Source organism: Nyctibius grandis, chromosome 4, assembly GCF_013368605.1.
Source record: "Nyctibius grandis isolate bNycGra1 chromosome 4, bNycGra1.pri, whole genome shotgun sequence".
In the NCBI taxonomy this organism is placed as follows: Eukaryota; Metazoa; Chordata; class Aves; order Nyctibiiformes; family Nyctibiidae; genus Nyctibius; species Nyctibius grandis.
The window spans coordinates 53,417,131-53,438,383 of NC_090661.1; the positions used below are offsets into that span (position 1 = coordinate 53,417,131).

General features: G+C 37.6%; 1 protein-coding gene across 3 annotated transcripts in view; it reads left to right on the forward strand.

Annotated features, from left to right (window-relative positions):
• SPATA7 (spermatogenesis associated 7) overlaps nucleotides 1–21,253 on the forward strand; it is a 47,826-nt gene that overhangs the window by 12,679 nt on the left and 13,894 nt on the right. For 2 of the 3 annotated variants that reach the window (XM_068399320.1, XM_068399321.1), the window contains exons 4-5: nucleotides 560–607; nucleotides 11,577–11,710. In XM_068399320.1, the coding sequence (XP_068255421.1) occupies nucleotides 560–607; nucleotides 11,577–11,710 (182 nt within the window). Of the gene's footprint in view, nucleotides 1–559; nucleotides 608–7,972; nucleotides 8,041–11,576; nucleotides 11,711–21,253 lie in introns of those variants that run through there. The other variant, XM_068399322.1, reaches the window with a different exon arrangement.

A 21,253-nucleotide genomic window follows, 5' to 3' on the forward strand; every position in this document is an offset into this window, starting at 1 on the left:
ATTAAATGCATGAAAGTTAGCAGGATATGAGTTACAAGAGAAATGTTTTTTAATGCCTCCCAAAACACTGTGCATTCTTTTTCTAGGTATTTTCAGAAATAGGGTTTTGGAGGTGGTTCTGCTGATTCTCTTAATCATCACTCCTTTTCTTAATGTCTACCTTAAAGGAAGGTACATTGGGGCTTTGAATTCTGCCAGAGCCCATGCTCACAAACATACTGTCATCTCTCTACCATGTAACATACTCTGTATCCTCAGGTGTGCAGTTAAATGCCATCAGCACAAAGTGTATAGAAACCTTTTGTAAGGAATCTTCATTTAAATTATGATTCTTCATTCAAATATATATTTTACTTTAACATAATCTTGAAAATTCTCTGACTGTATTAATCTCAATCTAATACTTTGAATACACAGTAACTAGCATATTTTAAAATAGAGAAAAATTGCTATTCTAAAGTAGTCTTTGTTCTGTGTTGTTTTATTGCTACTTTTTTTTCTAACCACCACAAATACTAAGTAAATATTGAATCACTCACAATTATTTTTTTATTTCCAGCAGCTGTAGACTGTTCAGTGCCCAAAAGTAGGTTGACCAGCATCAAATGTAAGTATTTGTAATATGTTAATTCTGCAACAGCTTCTGTAAAACTAATTTAGCAAAACAAAAGAGCCAGAGGAATAGAAGAGTAATAATAGAATATAACCCTTAATAAGGCATTCGTGTATCTGCTTGTTTCTTCAGCTTTTTGTATACTGCTCCAGCTATTTGTAGGACTCTGCAGTGAATGTAATGCTAGTGAGATGGACCTAGTCTGTTAGTGATTAGTTGTGCTTAGGATCACAATTAATTTTGCTTAGGATTCTTTTCATACACACAGTTAATGGAGCACATAAGGAGAATTTCAGCATTTTCTCTCTCCTTTCTTCTGATATGATGTGAGCTTGAACTTTCAAGAAGAGAGCTTATTAGAGCCAGGTCAAGAGGAATTTTGGGAATGTGAGTGCCTGGGGACTGGGATTGAAACTTGTTCCATTTCACAGAAAACAGAGTGCACAGCCCCACAGCCTGGATTAAACTGCAGTTACTTTTTCTGGGAGTTGTCTCATTTCTTAACACAGTTTAAAGATGCCAGTACAGTAGCCTTACTTCATAGTGTTAGCTGAAGAGCAATACTTTCAAATCATTGAAAGTAAAAGAAGTGCTTAGTCAAAGGGGATAAATAGCAGCTGTTTGTTAAAGTAACAAAGGTATATTTCTGTTATCTATATGTATTTTTCAGTACTGTAATGAGATGAATTGGAGAAAAAAGAAATTTAATATTTAGTTACAACTGCTGAAGTACCGGAAAAACAAAGTATTCTTTTAGGATGGAAAGATAAATCTTCTGAGGACAGAATACTTTGTGGTTAGTCTCAAATCCAGTCAAACCAGAGTGATATTGCCTTGTAAAATGAACAGAGTAACTAGAGCCGATGCAGGAAATCAGTCATCCTTTTGGCAGAAGGGCTCAATTTGCTTAGAATTTTTTTCAGTACTTCTGCATAATGGGTTGAATTAAGCAACAAGCTGCACCAGGATCAAAGATACTGTGTGTTGGCCTTGCCTTTTCCTGCTTTCAAAAGGTGCAGCACAAGCAGGAACAGTATTGCAGGGATATCTAGAGTCTGCAGATTGCAGTAGGAATTTCAGATCACCTGTTCTGCAAAGTCATCTGAAAAAAGTCTTCCTTCTCATGCTCCAGTTCTGCCAAGATTTGCTTTGAAACAAGCATGAAAATACGTGGTTGGCGTAAGAAGAAGAATTACACCTACATGTTTTTGTAATAAAACCCTCATGTAGCTTTTCTTTCTGCATCTGCTAGAATCTTTCTTAGGTTCCCTAATTAACAATTATTCTCCCGTACCTTTTCAGGTCTTGGGTATTTCTTGACACCAACAAATGCCCATTTATTTTAGAGTCTGCTGTCTTTACAGATAAAATGCTTCTGAGCTGATAGCTTGTGTGTTTCACACCAGAATGAGTTTCCCTGAATAATGAATTCATTTTGGGAGACAGTGACAGTGCTTTAACCTTAACAGATAATTGTCATGACGCTGGCAGATGTGCTCTGTAGTGAGGAAATTTCCATTTTAGATAGCAAGGCTTTGTGCAATATGTTTCTGTTTCAGTTCATCTTACTCAGACCTGTGTCTGACTATGTAACTCTGTCCTGGTCACAGACAGAACATTAATCTCCTATACAGGGTGTGACAGAAACATTTCACCTTTGTTGCTGCTTTTGTTTTTACCCATCTGTTTGATGAAATTGGTACACTAAATCCTCGCTAAATTGCTCTTTCACCTATTTTCAAACTGGGCTGGAAAAAGCTGCTGTGTGTCCTATCTTATTAGAACATGCATACAACCAACGCAGCCCTCGAAGATGTTTCCTGTTCACAAAGGAAAGAAACGTAAAGCTAGGGAAAAAGAAAAGCCTTTGATTACAAAAAAAAAAATCCTTGTTTACCTACTGTTATTCTAGCCTAAGACTTGGGAGTGCAAATTGTTACTTAGTTGAAATTTGTTATATTCACAAAAAAGAGCTAGCTCATAAAGTGAAGCTAAGCATCATAGCTCAAGGATCAGGATCCTAGTCAGTAGCACAGGATTCATTTGGAAGAAATGTTGAACTGACTTCTTGGTCTCCCAGAGCTGAGCACCCAGTGTGGCTAGAGCTTTTTATCCTTAGATTAGCTAAGTTTTAAAACAGTTTGCTTGATGTTCTGCACTGAGAGGAATTGTGCAGTTATAAAGTGACAAAGAATTTGACATTTTTAAGAATCTGTTTAACAAAGCAATAAATAATGTTGTATTTTTTCCCCTAAAAGTGGCTTCTCAAAACAGTATTATGTCTCTGCCCCAGTTTTCAGGTTTTATTTTGTGAGGTGCTTCATGTTCTCTAATAAAAATGAGAGTGCAGAGTGAAAGAGAGCAAAGTAGTAAAGCAAACTTATGGAAACAACATCTTTTTATTAGAATATTCCTCAACTTAGTGTTTTTATTTTGCAATGCTGAAAAATGTTCCAAATTACATTTTCATCTTAAATTGTCTGAGTAAAGTGCTACAAACACTTTATTTTTCTTGCAGTAGAAGGTTCCCAATTTTCTTTTCTGCAAGAGTGAGAGACATGTCTCAACATCTGATTTCACTGGAGTTCGGCACTTGCCCCAGACACAAGGCTAGAAGTTATATAGCTTGCTTTCTGGTTCTGTGTAGCACTTCAGAAGAGGATCTTTCTACCCGATAGAGATGAGGGACACTGGTTCATAGATTTCCTCTCTAGTGATTTCAACAGCTCAATCTGTATGCATTGTCCTTTCTCCTAATGTTTTGGAAGCTCAACTTCTGTCACATACTTGCCTTCGTGGAATCACAGAAATGTTGGTTTTAAGGGACCTTCGGAGGTCATTTAGTCCACCTTGAGCTTCCTGCTCAAGATAGGACTTCTGCCAACACTGGATCAGTCAGCCAAATCCTGGAAACCACCAGGGATGGAGATTCTGCAACCTGAGTAACCTGTTCCAATGTTGCAATATCTGTGTAGCTAAAAGATTTTTTCCAGATGTCCAATTCAAACACTGTCAGGATTAGAACTGAATTTACTTGAAAGCATTTATCCTGGTAATTCCGGTTTTAAAAGGCAAATTTTGGATGGTGGAATATAAAGGTTTTAGATACCATAGCTGAAATTGTTGTTTCATGATGGTCAGTGGCAAAAGTGTCTCAGCTGCAACAGGTCCAGGATTTTCGTGTATGCGTTTGTACCGGATACTTAAGATTATCCTTTCTTAATAAAACCTTTGAGGATTAATATCTATACTCAATGTGTGCATGTAACTGATACTTTTTTCTGACCTGCTTTCTTCATGTTTTGTCACCTGACTGAGATAACTTTATAAACAGATAAGAAACTCTGCCATACAGGCTGAAAGTTGTGTGGAGTTAGCAAAGGGATAATTCCATGGGGCACATCTACATTCAAATTCTTCATTATTGATCTCACTGCCTTCAAGGTATTTAAGGTTACAAGTACTCAGGCATCCATTGTCCAGTATCTGCACTATTCTTATAAACTCTAGATGTTTAGAATGAAACTGAAAATTATTTCAATTTCTTTGTTGTTCCTACTGTTCTGTGCATTGTTCCTCAAGAATTACAAATTTCTGTACTGTAATAATAGCACAACCAAGTGTTACATGTTCAGGTGTAAAGCTCAGTGCAAGGTATCATTTGTAGTGTCTCTGGCAATCCACCGGAGAATATTCTTCCTCTGTCTTTTATGAAACAGATTATGTGGAGATGACAGCCAATAGCTCGGGCAGTAAGAATATTGAAAATGTACTGAGGAAGAAAGTAAGGAAGAGGGATTTTTAGACTATTTTAAAACCAGTTTCGTTCTTCTTGATGGAGATGGGACACACAATTTGTCCAGGCACAGCTGCAACACCAGTATGACTGAATATTGGGGAAATTTCTACAGTTGAGGGTTTACAGCTTTATTCTTCCAGTAGTTCTGTGCCTGTCATTGCCTCAACTGAAGCATAATATTACTTTTTTCTTTTTGTATTCCTTGTCTTACTACTTATTGCATCCCAAATAAGGTTTCCGTTCCTTCTCTATTTCAAAAGAGGTCTGGGAAGGAGGATAAATTTTCAGTTTGAAATGCTAAGATTTATTAATAGCATAGAGTTACAAAACAGAATTCCTGCAGATAGATAGTGTTAAAAAACATCCCCTGAAAATGTGCTTCATGTACTGCTGAAATAGCAGGTGAGTATTTCCCTTTGGGGTTGTTGCCATGAATCAGTCATTAGTGTTTAAGAATTAAACATGATACTGTAGTTGGCATTCTCCCTGGCCAACTGAATGTGTTCTGTCCTTAAAGTGGATTTAGTTTCCACTGTTCTTTTCCTGGTATCTTAGCTGGCAGCAAAGTAGGCAAGCTGCCATGCCACTGGGCTAGCAGTGAGCATGTTCTTGTGTATTAGATCAGCCTTATTGACTTAAAATAGTTGTTAAAATGTGAAACTTCTTGAAATGTGAAACTTCTATGTTCAGAATTAGTCCAAGCATGTTGATTGATACCAGTGGCCATTAGAAGTCTGTGGTTGTGGAATTTGCGCCAGAAAACTTGACAAAAGCTATGCCAAGTAAGACAGCTGCTGCTACACATGCCTGGATTCTAACAGTACTAACTTTTCAACCCATATGTTTAGAGGTTTTTCCACAGGGCATATTGATAGTACAGCCTGAACCCAGTGATTAGTGTGCTTGGGAATGCAGGTCTCTCTGATACCCGGGGGGGGAGGTGCAGAAAGAAGGAAAAAAAAAAAGTATGCTGAGAAGTTACCCACCAGAAGTCTATTTTAGCCTGATGGAACTTGCATACTAGGATGGAGGTTGAGAGGTGGGGAGAGATACCAATTCAGACTGATCAGTAATGTTGTTTTTCTACTTTTTAGGGGGTTAGGTTGAAGTAAAAATATCAAGAAATATATATTCTTATATAATTCTGTATTTTAATTTTTTATATGATCACATATTTTACATTATTATCTGTCTACCCTTGATGCTATGAAAAGCAGGGACCTATGAAAAGCTGTCTTATGTGTTTTGTTGTTGCAACTGTTTTATAGGAAGCTTTCACAAAATCTCCCCATCTTTGATTCTTAACTTTTCTGTTGAGTGTTGTCCTTACATATTCATTTCTGAAAATAAAAGTTATAAGCAACTAATATACGGTCTTTAAAGTCAAACACTCAGCTAATTCTAACATGTTTTTAGAGTTCAAGTATGTCTTTGGAAAGATGTTCTATTGTATTTATCAAGTCTGAATTTTTGGAGAGCAGGAAAGCCCACTGTGTAAAAAAACTTCATGAACCTGTACTTTTAACTGTAGTAATTTTACTTTCTTTTTGCAGAAGTTATTTACTTTAAAGTTTCTTCTACAGAAAGGTTTTCTTTCTTTTTTTATGAGAGGTAATTAATTTTAGATTTGTATTCAGTACATCAAAAAAGCACGTTTTTCCCAGAGTTTGTAGTTGCAAAAAGACATTAGGTCTAGTCTGACATTGTGAGTTAAGCAGAACAAAACTTGCATCCACTTGTGCTAATATGGAACTCAAAAACCGTACTGAATATGGTAAATAAGGCACATAAACAAGAAAGGCCTGCAGTCTTGACCTGTAAAGGTCAAGTAATAGAGAAAACATAATTTCCTTTTGTAGTTGTTTCAGTAGTTAATCATCGTTGTTATTGAAAATGTGTTCCTGACTTTTTAATCGAATTTACACAGCTTTACCATCAGTCCACTGGGGAGTTTGTTCGTTTTATACCGTTTCCCACTATTACTGAGGATCACAAAATAGCAATAACATACCAGAGAACAGGAATAAAATTATGCTTTCCACTTATTCTCAGCATTAGCTCAGCACAATATGTCTAAATTGTCCTTGGGGGCTGTCCCAGTGGTACCCTGAGACAAAATCCACTGTCCAAGCCCACCTAGAAGTCGGATGGACCTCTGACTAGGGTACATGAATGGAGGTTTACCTGAGCAGGCTCAGAAGTTTTCTTCAGCATTGGTGCAGCTTTTCACAATTTCCATATAGTAGGCTGTGCCCAGGCTGCTGTATTCTTCATACAGCTGACAGAAGTATCTACAAGATGTCTTGTCAGATGAGGACCCCATACGAGGATCAGAGGTGGATGGATTTGGGATAATCCTGTGCTTCTAGCCTCTCCTGAAATTCCTCTGAAGGATTCATGTCTCGCTGTTAGGCTTTATTTCCAAGCTTTAGCAATGGTCAGATTTTGCCATTAGTAGCTTTGCCAAGCGGTATCACATTTCTGAAGTACATACCCTGATACAGACATTACTTTCTATTTGATACAAGCAAGGCTGTAGTATCAAGCCCTTAATAAATCCTTTGTCCCCTTTTTATGGTGATTCCTCCCTTACTTGACTAAACAGTGCTACTGACAATGAATATGAAGGACTGAAGAATCATCTCTTAGAGTTATGAAAATTAAAATTTCTGTTTTAAGAAATTTGGATTTAGACTTATGAGAAACCCAAACTTCACACCCAATGGCAAAATTCAGTTTGCTTTGATGAGATCTCCCCCCAGGTGATTAAATCATGGTGTATTGGGGATTTGTGTAGTGCTAGGAAGCTGATAGTAAAAATTCTTACAGAAGGAAGAGCTTGCTTGCAGAAGTAATATCACCAACTGATATGCTGAACACTTTAATTACGGTCACTGCAGGCACTTCAAGCTCAGCAGAAATGCGGTTGATGTTTGCATTGTTTATCTAAGAGAATTCATAAGGGAAATAATAACCAGAAGTGTGTTACTGCAAAAATAGCTGATACAAAAACACAACGGAGAAATGCTCAGTGTTGGACAATTCTTTTGAGATATATTGTTCTGCAAGCTGAACTCAATTTAAATCTAACTTAATATTTCATTGTCTGCCGTGGATTATTTACATCAAAAATGAAATGACTTGAAGGTTAACTGCTATTTGTGTCGTGATGTGACATATGATAAATTTAGAGATTGGAAATTCAGAGCAAAGGACAGCCGCTGGCATTCCAAATCGTACTGTCCTTATCAGCTCAGAGCTTTCAAGCTGCTTAGGAGTGTGGTATGTATGATTATTTTGTTTCTTCCAGGTTTATGACATTTGTTCCATAACTCTAAACATGTGTCTAGAAATGCTGCTGCAGCTTAGGCTTAAGAAAAAAAGAATCCAGCCTACAGAGGGAGTGCTCTAACAGGGAAATATAATGATGCGATCTCTGCTTTGGAAGTGGGGTGTACTCTTTGCAAAAAGGGTATTTGCCTAGGCAAGAGGGTTTCTTCTATGATGGGTTGATCAGCGTTTTACAGGTAGCTCTTTATGGAGAATGCTACAGTTCAACTTCTAAAATTCATGGTCTTTCTTGTGCTTCCTCTCATTTACAACAGAATTAAGAGAACAGATTCATGGGGTGGGTGCAATGTTATGGAATTTAGTTTCACAGACCCTGAATTTATGTGATATACAAAAATCACTACTTTGTTTATATTCTAATACATTTTCTCTTTACTATAAATCTTTGTGGTGGTTTTGAGCGCAGCAGTTAATGAGATATAATTAATCTCAAACTCTCTAATAAGGCTTTAAAAAGGACTCATGTTTTTTGGATCTATAGACTGTATATTTTTTATTCCAAAACATCTAGTTTTCCCTTTTTAAAGAGATGAAAAAAAACCACAGCGGTTTTCTTTTTTGTTTGTCTCAAGCTAGTTATTGTCTTGAGCTTTTCGCATATTTAACTCTACAAATGTGATATGTTTCTGGAGCCGATATACAGTAAAAGCTACTTGCAGTGAAATTATTAAGTATCTGTTAACAAATGCAGTCAATGTTTACTTCCCACTAGTCTATGACAGTATGCCAAGGGCACTCTTGTCAAATTTAGTTTATTAACCTCACTGAAAACTAAAGAAGCTATATCTGTGATTGATTTGAAGCAGAAGATATCTTCCACAGTGAGTAACCTTTTCAATTAACAGATAAATCTCCCTTTTAAAGCTGCATGTTTCTTCCTGAATGCTGGTCTCATTCTCTCTGCATTTAATATATTCACAGCTGCAGGACAGGTGGTTACGTATGGCAGCCTTAAGTATCTTCAGCTCCCATCAGTTCTAACATTGTAATTAGTGCCTCGAAGATTCAGGCCATTTGTTTGACACCATTTTCTGTCTGCCTAAAGTCAAATGGAAAGACTGGATTCTCTAGTCCCTGCTTGGGGAAAGGACATGGGAAGTAAGGGGAGGGAGACAGCGTGCATGTCTTTCTGTCTGTACCCGTACCCTTGTCTGTGTTACTTGCTGACTGCCTCAGGGCTATCCTAACTTACGTCTAGGTGTCTGTTTACATCTACATTAACTCTTTTCAAGAAGGATTTACCTCTTGCTTTGCTGGTTTTACACTTCCCAGCTTTTACTGCTGAAAATCTAGGCTGAAAATTCCCTAATTTGGCAACAAGACAGGTACACTGCTGGGATTTTCTGCCATTCTGTTTTGCATATGTCTGCTCTGCCTTTCAGTATGCATGAGTGACTTTATAGCTTTTGGAATGCACTTAATGGATTAGCTGAGCTAAGCTCACTATATGACTGGTGCAAGGCAAAGACTTTACATTTCCCATGCAGGTGACAGTAGTCCCAATGGGTCACTCTGACATCCAAAGATAGCCTTAGCTGGCATACGTACTGTTCTTTCTGTCTTTACTCATGGGCACAAGCCGTGCTTTGGCTGAGAAAAGTCATAGCACACGGTCCTGGAGGATGTTTGTAGTAGTTGGCTTTTATAGCTTTGAACACCAGTAGTAAAGGCAGAGTCTTTATCCTGTAAAGAGCAGAATAAGGACAACACGAGAAGTGAATTTTGTAATAATATTCACAGTGCTTTGCACTTTGCCCAGAAACTCCTGTTAAGCCATGGTGTGCAGGCAGAACATGCAGTAAAGTGATTAATCCTGTATTGTCTTAGACAAACCCACTTTCCACCTGAGCACTTGAGTGTAAGGAAATCTCTGTTTCAGGCATCTGCTAGCACTTACAAAATGAGACACCCATACTTCTGTATGATTTGCATTTTTGCTCTGTAGAGCTCTTGTTCATTCATTGTTTCCCTAGATATTTATTCAACACTCATTTCAGCCATCACTATTTTACCTGAGCAGTAGGCACGACTTGAGTTTTTACAGCTTCCATGCATGTGCACACACAGACACACTCTGTTGGCCCAGCATGAGTAATTATTTCTCTCAAACATATAAAACTTCTGACCTGTAGCTAATTTTTGAGTGCTGGTCTGTAACTTTTAAGACAAACACAATTAGAAATAATAGTAATTTAGAATAGCCACATAATAATAATTAGTGTAGGAAGAAAAATACTGAGTTTTAATTATTTAATGATACAGTATATTTTTTCCTTCTGTTACAAGGCATGTTTTTAATTCCGAGTTGCAGAATTTAGAATATCATAACTTCAGCTAATGTTTTTCCAGTAATAAAAGCAACTTCATATTGTAAGTACTCTAATGGAATATGCTGAATAAATCAGCAGCCACAAAAGAAATTACTTTGTATTTTACATATCAATTGTAAGAATTGAAAGAAAAAGAAGGATTTCTCTGAGGAATGAGAGCAAGGATTTTGCATCTGAAAGAATCATTTCTAGTTTAAAAGAGGACTAAAATGTTCCATAAAATAAATACATGTACTTAAATAGTTCCTAGAGATTAACGTGTGTTGGGTTAATGTACACAGATGAGTGTATTTTAGAGGCTGATTAAATGTCCTCAGATTGCTGTAGTTCTCAGCTGTCTAGAAAAATGTACTACACCAATCCATGAAGTTATTTACATTTCCATGCGTTAAGTATAGTAGTGTGTATGAAGATTGGGGTCTACCAGAGTATGATATAAATACATTAAGAAACTGAAGAAGAAGTCGGCAAAGGCCTTTCTGTCTGTGTGTCTGTATCAAATTCCTACACTTGGGTCGGTGTTAAGTGAATGAGAAACGTAGTCAACTTAAAACAGGTTTCATTGTGTATGCAGTCTTCAAAAGTGTGCTTGCTTATATAAACACTCTTCTTTCCCATCTGGAAATGAAATTATTAATGTTTTTCATCAGCCTTATTTGGATTTTCATTCAAATCTGATGAAACATCTGGTGAACATCATCTGTGGCACCTGGGTGCTAACAGTGTACAAAAACTTTGGACTGCATATGCAGGGTATCAGATGTAGGTGACTGGTAGCAAACTCAAATACAGCAAATTCACCCATCTTTTGGGCTCCTCTATCTGATGGCATAGATGCCTAACTCATCTTCTGCGCTGCATGGACACTGTGAACAAGGTCTTGGACTGCAGACCAATGTAGACTGATAACAATTTCCCCTCCTGATCTCACAGTGGCCCTTTCACAGTGTTTGCCTTCATTTTTTATGTTCTGGACACGAACATGCTTGTTTTGCAGTGGATTTCTGTACTGGAGACTACTCACTGTTTTTCCATGGTGTGAGCATGGATTTTTTTACGTGTTAAATTTACTAAAAATAAACATGTTTTTTTCCTGAAATACTGGATGAGGGTACAGTCAAAGGAGTTCTAGCAATAAAAAAATGAGAGCAAACTTGTGAGTTTTTGAGCAGAGTGCTCTGTCAGCAATACTGATCTTGGAATTCCTGCATAGTGGTGTATTAGTTGTGAGATGAGAATACTTCAGGGAAGCTAAGGTACAGCTTTAGCTAAGATACAGCTTCGGCTTCCAGCATACTCTTAATATTTTTCTTCTTAAAATAGAGGTAATTTTTTATCATTGCTGTGTGTTGGAAGTGGAATGTATCTCAATAGTCTGACTTTGCTGAGCAATTGGAAACTCCTATGATGTTTTCAAAGCACTTAGGACAAAAAAAGAATAATATTTCAGTTTGGATCTGACAAACTTTGTCTCTTTCCTAAGTTGCTGACCAGCAAAGAAGACAGAAACTGAAAAAGAAGATAGCCAGGTGTGAAGAGGAAATGAGTGTGGGTAAAACTGCCTCCCGATCCAGCTCAAGAGGGAGTGGAAGGCTGCTGCCATCTTCTTTTGGAAAGGTAGATATTTTAATTTTGTTCAGTAGATATCGTAGTCTACTTGCCTCCCATAGTAACAGCTGATCACTGCTGTGCAGCAGCTCTAGAAGGAGGGCTGGCATATTTCAAGCAGCAGAAAATAGACAAGGGTCTTTCTGGCATGTGCCCAACACCAAATGCACGTCTCAGCCTTCTGACAAAGATGGCAGGTATCTGGATGAAGAGTGCTTGTGGTAAATTCAAGCTCTAGTTACTCTTGAATTCTCTCGCTTTCATCTCAGCTGAAATTCCCGTCTCCTCTCTGTCACTCCAGAGCTTTCTACCATTTCCTAAGGCAGAACTCTAGTTACCACTAACCTTCCTAGCAGAAGAATTGAGGATCTTCTATTTTTTTTCCGTATCCAAAGTCCTACTTTGGAAATACATTTCATATCTAACAGTATACTACATGCTCAAACTGCAGTTATTGAAAGTGAAAATAGTACTTAAGCCATCAAAGTGCTTTTCTGTCTATATACATAGGTTCACTTATTTTGACTGGCATTTAATCCAGATGTGTGGTGTATATTTCCGAATAATAAATAAATAGCCTAATAAATTACACATATTGTGTATGATGTTTTATCTCTGTTGATTTTAACAGCAAATGCTTCATATGTTGTTTAAATATCCGTAGAGCTGGAGAATATTTCCAAGTAGTACAGAAAACTCACCATTAGTTTCTTTCTGTTAGACGGTTTTTGCAGCAGGCAGTCTGAGTGTGACCTTATTGCAGGGCAGAGAAATAATGCTTTGAAATTCAGTACATGGCTCTTAGTTATGGATAAAAGTGCAGGCATGCATAAGAAAAGGGAGAAATGTCATATTTAAAATATAAATTTTATTTTCTATTAATAACATTTTTGTCCCTCCGTGTTGTTTTCTGCAAACTGGGGGCAGAAGAAGTTCCTTAAATTATTTCATTGTGAAACCAATTGAAGTGTGCTTAAAATGTATCTCCAATTACTGCAGAAATTCTCAGTTTTAAAATGAAAGGATGCACTTGTGGTCTTTAATATAGCATTATAACAGACTCTCACTTTTTTCCTTTGTTTTAATCTTTTGCAAAACAAGATCTTTCTAAAATAATGTATGTCCCAGTTCTTCTAATTACTTACAGGTATCTTCCCACTAACATTTGTCTTGAAAGTGTAGTCTGTATTATGCCAATGGAAACTGCAGCTTTCCTTATGTTTGCTAGCCTCAGGGTGTAATTCAGCAAACTGTCTGAGTCTGAATTTCAAGTTATCAATCAACTGAAAAGTATATTTTAGAAAGTTATGTTGGGAGACTTGCCAATTAATGTTTAACCACACATAAAAAGTAATTTTTAGATATGATACTTTTTTTGCCTTTAGGTTTTTTCTTTTTAACTTTACAAATGCAAAGAGTAATCTTCGCTAAAATGCTATTTGGCACTTTGTTAATCAAATCATGGATTGCTGGACTTACAAAATATGTTTCGCTGTAGTATAAATGAGCACCAGTGAGTCAGTAGGAAGTGAAATCTCTAAGTGAGCCTTCTGGTAGAAGGGTAGGCAGTGAAGGTAATGGGGCTGTCATATTTTTGTGCTAAAAATGAAGCCATATTTAAACTTTACTTCATTTGCCAAAATATACATTGATTTCCTGTGCTTGTTTGTACACCAAGGGAGGATTCTTCTACTTCAATGATTAGATGTCCTCTAATGCATTGTGAGGATGGTTAGCTGTTCTAATTGTATTTCTCTACCTATCAGGATATATCAATAGGTGACAGTTGGAAAACAAATTCTAAGGATGCCTATTAAAGCATATGATAATGTAGAGGATTTTTGCCACACCATAGTTACATTATTGCTGTTACTATTGCTATTAGGAAAAAGCTGATTATACATCCTCTATTTGTGGAACTGCTGCAAAAATTGTTGTGTTGAATTAGGATATTCCTGGGTTGGGATGAGATTCAGCACAAATTTAAAGCAATCAACCTTGGAATACTCCAGGTTTCCAAGGAGGTAATAGCAAGAGTAGAATGTGGTCCCATGGTTAATAAGCATCTTACAACATCACAGGAGGAATGTAAGAAAAAGAGACAAGTAGAATTCTCCTGGCTTTTTCACTGTTACATTTAAGTGTAAGAATACAGAAGTTAAAGAAATTACTTTCATAATGCATAATTTCCTGTCTAATAAAATGTGGCTCCTGTAAAATGTATATCAATTTAATAGTAACATACATACATATATATGTATATAAAAATATAACAACCCTTGTAACTCCGACAAGGTCAATGTCGGAGTTACATGCTAACTGTCAGAGTTAAAATACATGCTAACTGGCTTTGATGTATGCATGTGACTTTTCTGTTTTCAAAAGGCTTCATTCATTAGCATTCACTTTTTATGCATTCTGGTAAGTCTGGTGCCTTTATTACATCATTTTAGTTTTTCATGTAGCTGCATTTATTATTATTCAATGCTGCAATAGAGTGTAGAAACTGTTTTCAATTGGGACTGTGCTTTGTGCATGGTAAAACCAAAAAGAAGTAAAAATAATTCCTCTAAATCATATAATACATATTATACATTTCTTAAAAACTCTGTGATTTAGTCAGTGTATTTTATTATACACTGAGGTGACTGTGAAACTGAATAGCTATATAATGTGTCTTGAACCTGACTGGCCTGCTCTTTGACTGTTTTGTACAAGGGTTTAAATGCACAAGAATAGCAAATTCTTTATCTGTTATATCTAGTTATAAACGTAAAGTTACTGTAATGTCAGAATCTACTATGATATGTAATGAACTGAGAAAGTTACTTCTGTTGTGGTTACCTAGATTTCATTGCTGCCTTTTTGAAATAATCAGTGATTTTAATGAAAGAGTATTTTGATAAAAGAGATGAAAGAGATAAAAATATTCTATCTAGAGCCATGGGTTAAGAGATAAAAGAGAGAAAAATATTGCATCTAGAGCCGTGGGTTAAGAGATAAAAGAGAGAAAAATATTCTGTCTAGAGCCGTGGGTTGAGATGTGATAGATGTTTGTGGTGCATCATGCATTTCTCTACTTTTAGCAGAAGACCTAAGTGAGAAGCTAAGGAGCAGGCTCGTTTTCAAATGGCACAATGAAGCAGTCTTTGGATGGCATCACTAGCAACTGAATTACTTCAAGGACAGTAGTTTATTTCTCACAGTCAAGTAGAGGGGCAGGGAAAGCATAAGAAGTGCTGGGGACAGCTGTACTTCTGCTCCTCTCTTTTCATGTAGCTTAATAATGATGGTTGACACCATATATAAAAGTTAAAACAGGATGATAAACTACAGATACGGATGCTGAAAGGGCTGCTAACTTTGTGTGTCTTTGTGAATATGTAATTTTAAAGCGAGTATTTAGAGACTTATTTAGACTGAAAAGCTTGAGGATGGATAAGCAGCACATTTGTTGGTATCCACTCATTTATCTGTCAGCAAATTACTTACTTACACTTCTTGAATGACTTTTAAGTTTTTTCACAATAGAAAAGGCTGTTTGACAGAGTCAGGAAAATACTGTGATGTCTATGCATAGAACGCCACTACCATGTAGTCTTTCCAACTGCTGCTGGGGATGGAAAGCTATATCCTAGTGAAATGCTGAGATTTTTAATTTTTATTTTTCTGTACGAAACTGATTTGGGTTTTTAAACATTCATCTGAGAAATTCAGCAGGTCAAACTGCGTGAAGCTCAATATGACTTATCTCTGAAGCAAGAAAACCTCAATTGAGCTGGCCATGAGTAAAATCTCTGATTTGACCAAGATTTGGTATTTCATATCCCATGTTCAAATAATCCTATTAATAGGCATTTCTGGCTGCTAACGAATTTTTTTAAAGAAATTAATCCATGCCAAAAGTTAGTTGGAGGAAGGCTGCTCCATAGGAGGGTAAATTTTCTCTTTTAACCGTTTGAAGCATAGTTGCCATTGCCTTTATGTTTCAAGATCCTTTTCAGCCTGTTTTTTCATTTCTTAAGAGTGACGGTTATGACCATGTGCTTGTGCATATGAAATACAGATTAGGAAACACCATTAACTGTTTCTTATCTCTCTTGTTAATTTTGTGTGCAGCACACATGCGTGGCTATGTGAATTGCCTACTCAAATGCTTTATATTTAAAATTTATTATACTGTTATGATATTAACAGTCTGGAGATGTATTGTGCTTGAATTAGTTCTGTCAGAATGAGAGATGTGACTAAAAAAAAGCAGAAGAACCTTCTGAGCATCAAAGATGTTTTCATCAGGAATGTTCAGTACAGGTTTCCTTTCAGGCTTCATAGTGACAATTGCCTCCCATGCTGGTTGTTTGAATTAATACATTTCCATGTGCACATTCAGTAATACCCCTTATTAATAACATCACAGTATTTGATGAAAGTAGGAACATACCACATTATACAATTGAATACAACGCACACATAAAAGGAAACAATGTAACAGGGACATAGTTTTGAATGAGAGAAATGGTTATTGATGATGCCAGTATGCAGACTGATTGTATTCATACAGGTCTTATTTGTTCACATATTTGTGTGAGGCTTCTCTCTTGCCTTTCTCAATTCTTAGCTAATTATTGAAGTGTGTAGTGAAATGAACAGATGACATACAAGGAGGTTATGAGAGCACCAACTGTAAAGGCAGCTTGTCCCTTAGTACGGGAGACTTTTACTCTGTCTGGGCAGCAGAGAGCAGACACACAGCCCACTTACAGCAATATTAAAGTGGCTTATAAATGGCGCTGTCTCAAGTTAAAAGAGTCAGACACTCATTTATTACAAAATTGCAGCTTCTGTATCTTGACAGTGCAGTTCATAAAGTGTCTCTCTGATCTCTTTGTGATGGTAGATGAACTATTGGAAGACCTTTTCATACAAGAACAATTTAATTTCCACACTTAAATTCATCTTGGTGTGACCCCAGTGAGAGGTGCCTTTGGACATTTTATGTAAAAATAGATTTAGCAAGCTTTCTTTTCAAAGTTTGGTTTTTGTAAGGCAGCTGATACCTCAGTAGCTTTTGAGTTGAGAAACTGAACTTCTTTTAGGAAGTAAAAGTAACTTAGAGGGAAATCTGGATTCCTTCTCTGTGTTACTTCTGTTGCCCTTCAGATGACAGCGGTATGCTTTGATCTGTTTTTACTGAACTTTCTCTTCCACAGAGTCAGTGAAGATTCAGGGGTCCTCTCTATACAAGCTTGCTGCAAGTAATATTCCATTTACCCCAGTTTTGTGACTAACACAATTGAAGCAAAAATATGTAATTTATGAAACCTTTTTAAGGGGGTTATTTTTGCTGAAATATATCATTGAGTAAATATGTAACTTTCAAAACAAATTACAGTTGGTTGAATCAATAAAATAGGAACATATATTGGTAAGCAAGATAGGCATCAAGATTCTTGACTCCAAATTACGTCAGTTCTTCATACTGCTAATGTCCAAAGCTGTGATACTTCCATGGAATATTTTTTTTAATTGTATCTGAAGAATAGAGCTAAATATCTTTCAATCAGTGTGTTACTGCATATTTGTAGACAAGTTTTTGTCTTCTTTTTTTTTTCCAGCTAAACATCTGATGTTTTTATAGATACTGATTAGAGAAGAAAATGAACATACTTGCTTACAGTTAACTTGCCTATACCAACACAGGTGTACAAATAATTTTCTGAAATCTTGGTGACAAATTGCAGACAAACAGCATTCTTTGACACTCCTTAAAATCTTTCTGAAGTCACCAACATAGTTCCTTGTTCCTGATATCATTTCTTTCTGTATCCAAAGGCTGAACCTGCCTACCTGTTCGGGCAGTAAAGGTTTACCCCAGGATAAGGGCTTCAAAAGACATTCTTCTTTCTCAGTACTTGAATGAGTACATCTCAAGACTGACAAAAATACGGTGTGGGTTTGCAGTTCTATCCAGTCACTACCTTAGCTGCTTGGTCTGTTCTACTTACGATATGTTTGAGGTGGAGAAGAAGAGAACTGCCCTAAGCTTCCTCATAAATAAGGAATGCTTAAATTTAAGATATCGCTGCTTTTACCTTGTACCTTTGTCTTGTTTCAGGATCAGCTCAACTTGGCCAATGGCATCCTGGCCTCTATTAGGAATAGTGTAGCCAGCCGGTCTAGGGGAGTGATCGTCCCTCTGTACTCAGCACCGGTGAGGCCGCACCTTGAATACTGTGTCCAGTTCTGGGCCCTGCACTTCAAGAAAGATGTTGAGGTGTTGGAGCGAGTCCAGAGGAGGGCGACCAAGCTGGTGAAGGGTCTGGAGGGTCTGACCTATGAGGAATGGCTGAGGGAGCTGGGGTTGTTTAGCCTGGAGAAGAGGAGGCTCAGAGGTGACCTTATTGCAGTCTACAACTACCTGAAGGGAGGTTGTAGCAGAGTGGGAGTCGGCCTCTTCTCCCGGGCAACTAGCGATAGGACAAGAGGACATAGCCTCAAGCTTCGCCAGGGGAGGTTCAGGTTGGACATTAGGAAACATTTCTTCTCAGAAAGGGTCATTAGACATTGGAACGGGCTGCCCAGGGAGGTGGTGGAGTCACCATCTCTGGATGTGTTTAAGAAAAGACTGGACATGGCACTCAGTGCCATGGTCTAGTTGACATGGTGAGTCAAGGCAATGGTTGGACTCGATGATCCCTGAGGTCTCTTCCAACCTGGTTGATTCTGTGATTCTGTGATTCAACTGCTTCCAAGGAATAGAACATGTGGCTTTCATGAGGTGTAGTTGTGTAATTGGCTAATATCACAATGTAATTTTTTTATTATTATTTTGTATATTGCAGGGCACCAATCATCGTACGTTCACAAATGCTTCTACAATCTGATTTATATTGCAGCTCCATGAACTGTTTTAATCACTGAGAGTAAAAAGTATACAAGAAAAATTAAACTGTTTATAATACATACTGAAGGGTATGGAGTTAGCTTTTCAAAACACCTGTATAGATGGATTCTGAAACTTTCCAGTCTTATCTGTTTTCTATAGCGCTGAGCTACTACTGCAAGTACTTTATATGCAAACAATCACACTGGTAAGCCGTATTATACTGCTTGCTAACACAGGCATTTGCTTGGCATTGTTACTGCATGTTATCAGTTCAGCATTTAATTATGCTGTAGTAGTAAAATAAAGTTGGCTCACGTGAGACACAATCAAGAAGGGCTTCTTTTGGCTCAGCTAACAAAAAAAAATACCACTTTGCATTAGGCATCAGCAACTACTGAAATTTTGGGGTACAGGCATAGCATAGGTAGGTCTTACTGATGTGGGAGAAAATTGTTGCATGGAATTGTTGTGAAGGAAATATATGGTAGGACAGCAGTGTGATCTGTGACTTAATTTTGATGGTAAACTATATGCATTTTTTAATATTCCTCTAAATAGCATTTACTATGTGCCACAAAATGTATATTTGGGATCTTGAGTTTTAATTTAAAATATTAAGTGGTTCTGAAAGCAAAAAAATGGAATAGTGTAGATTCAAAGCAATAACAGTAGCAGTGTTATAAGAAAATGCAGCATTTACACAGTAAGAGTCATATTGCTTAGAACTTTTAAGAACACCTTTTTTACGATTTGAATGATAAAATAGAAAATCTGTGTATATTTACAAGCTATACTATGAATTACATAGGTTACTATACTATATATTACTAGCTTACTAGGAATACATTACTATCCTATACTATATATTAGTAGGTTACAATGTCATGAATTTTCAACAAATGTATAAGGATTTCCAAGTTTGGTTGGTTGGTTTTTTATCCCTCCCTACCTCCCCCAGTAGAGACTTCAAAAGTCTCACAACAAGTATTGATTATCTTGCAGAATTCCCACGGCTACTTTCTTTTAGAGTTGATTTTGCTACTTTCGTTGGCATTCAGTCTATTGTCACATACTGGTGGGGAAAATCCAACCTGCAATCCACATCTTAATCATCTGATTATTTTCAAAAAGTGAAGTGTTTTTGAGGATTTTCTCAAGGTTTATATTGTCCTCAGGCAATGAAGCACCATTGGAAATCCACTGAATCCATGCTTCAGTGTTAGTCTCTCAAAATAATTTCCACATGGATTAATTGTAAGATCAGGATAGGCTGCTGGGTGAATCTGTGCATCTTCTCAACTGACAGTTAGGGTTGTGTGTCATAAATAAATGCATATCAGCATATATTTAAGTCATATCATACTGGATCCACTCTTTCTCAGGCTTTCTATAGGGGAGCTATTCCTTCAGTGACTTCAGTAAGGTAATGCTTCTACTTAGTAGGTTTTACTTGCTTGATAGAAGCATAATAGAAATTAATGGAACACATATGGAAATCAACTTCCCTTTCTCCCTTTTTTCACTGCAGAGCTTTATGGCCTGTACAGGTCTCTCCTTATAATCCTGTTCTTTGTTCAGATGGTGGAGGTTCATCAACAAGTTAATCTCTGTGTTAGCCTATGTGAACCTAAACTTCAGGTTTATTAAAAATATGGTCCTTAATTGGCCTTAGAAATTGAATTTTCTTCTTAGGAAACACAGAATCACAGAATCACAGAATGTTCGGGATTGGAAGGGACCTCGAAAGATCATCTAGTCCAATCCCCCTGCCGGAGCAGGATTACCTAGACGATATGACATAGGAATGCGTCCAGGCGAGTTTTGAATGTCTCCAGAGAAGCAGACTCCACAACCTCTCTGGGCAGCCTGTTCCAGTGTTCGGTCACCCTCACCGTAAAGAAGTTTTTCCTCATATTTAAGTGGAACCTCCTGTGTTCCAGCTTGCACCCATTGCCCCTTGTCCTGTCAAGGGATGTCACTGAGAAGAGCCTGGCTCCATCCTCATGACACTTGCCCTTTACATATTTATAAACATTAATGAGGTCACCCCTCAGTCTCCTCTAAGCTAAAGAGACCCAGCTCCCTCAGCCTCTCCTCATAAGGGAGGTGTTTCACTCCCTTAATCATCTTCGTGGCTCTGCGCTGGACTCTCTCTAGCAGTTCCCTGTCCTTCTTGAACTGAGGGGCCCAGAACTGGACACAATATTCCAGATACGGCCTCACCAGGGCAGAGCAGAGGGGGAGGAGAACCTCTCTTGACCTGCTAACCACACCCCTTCTAATACACCCCAGGATGCCATTGGCCTTCTTGGCCACAAGGGCACACTGCTGGCTCATGGTCATCCTGCTGTCCTCTAGGACCCCCAGGTCCCTTTCCCCTACGCTGCTCTCCAACAGGTCTGTCCCCAACTTGTCCTGGTACATGGGGTTGTTCTTGCCCAAATGCAGGACTCTACACTTGCTCTTGTTATATTTCATTAAATTTCTCCCCGCCCAACTCTCCAGCCTGTCCAGGTCTCTCTGAATGGCTGCGCAGCCTTCCGGTGTGTCAGCCACTCCTCCTAGTTTTGTGTCATCAGCGAACTTGCTGACAGTGCACTCTATTCCCTCATCCAAGTCATTAATGAATATATTGAATAGTACTGGTCCCAGTACCGACCCTTGAG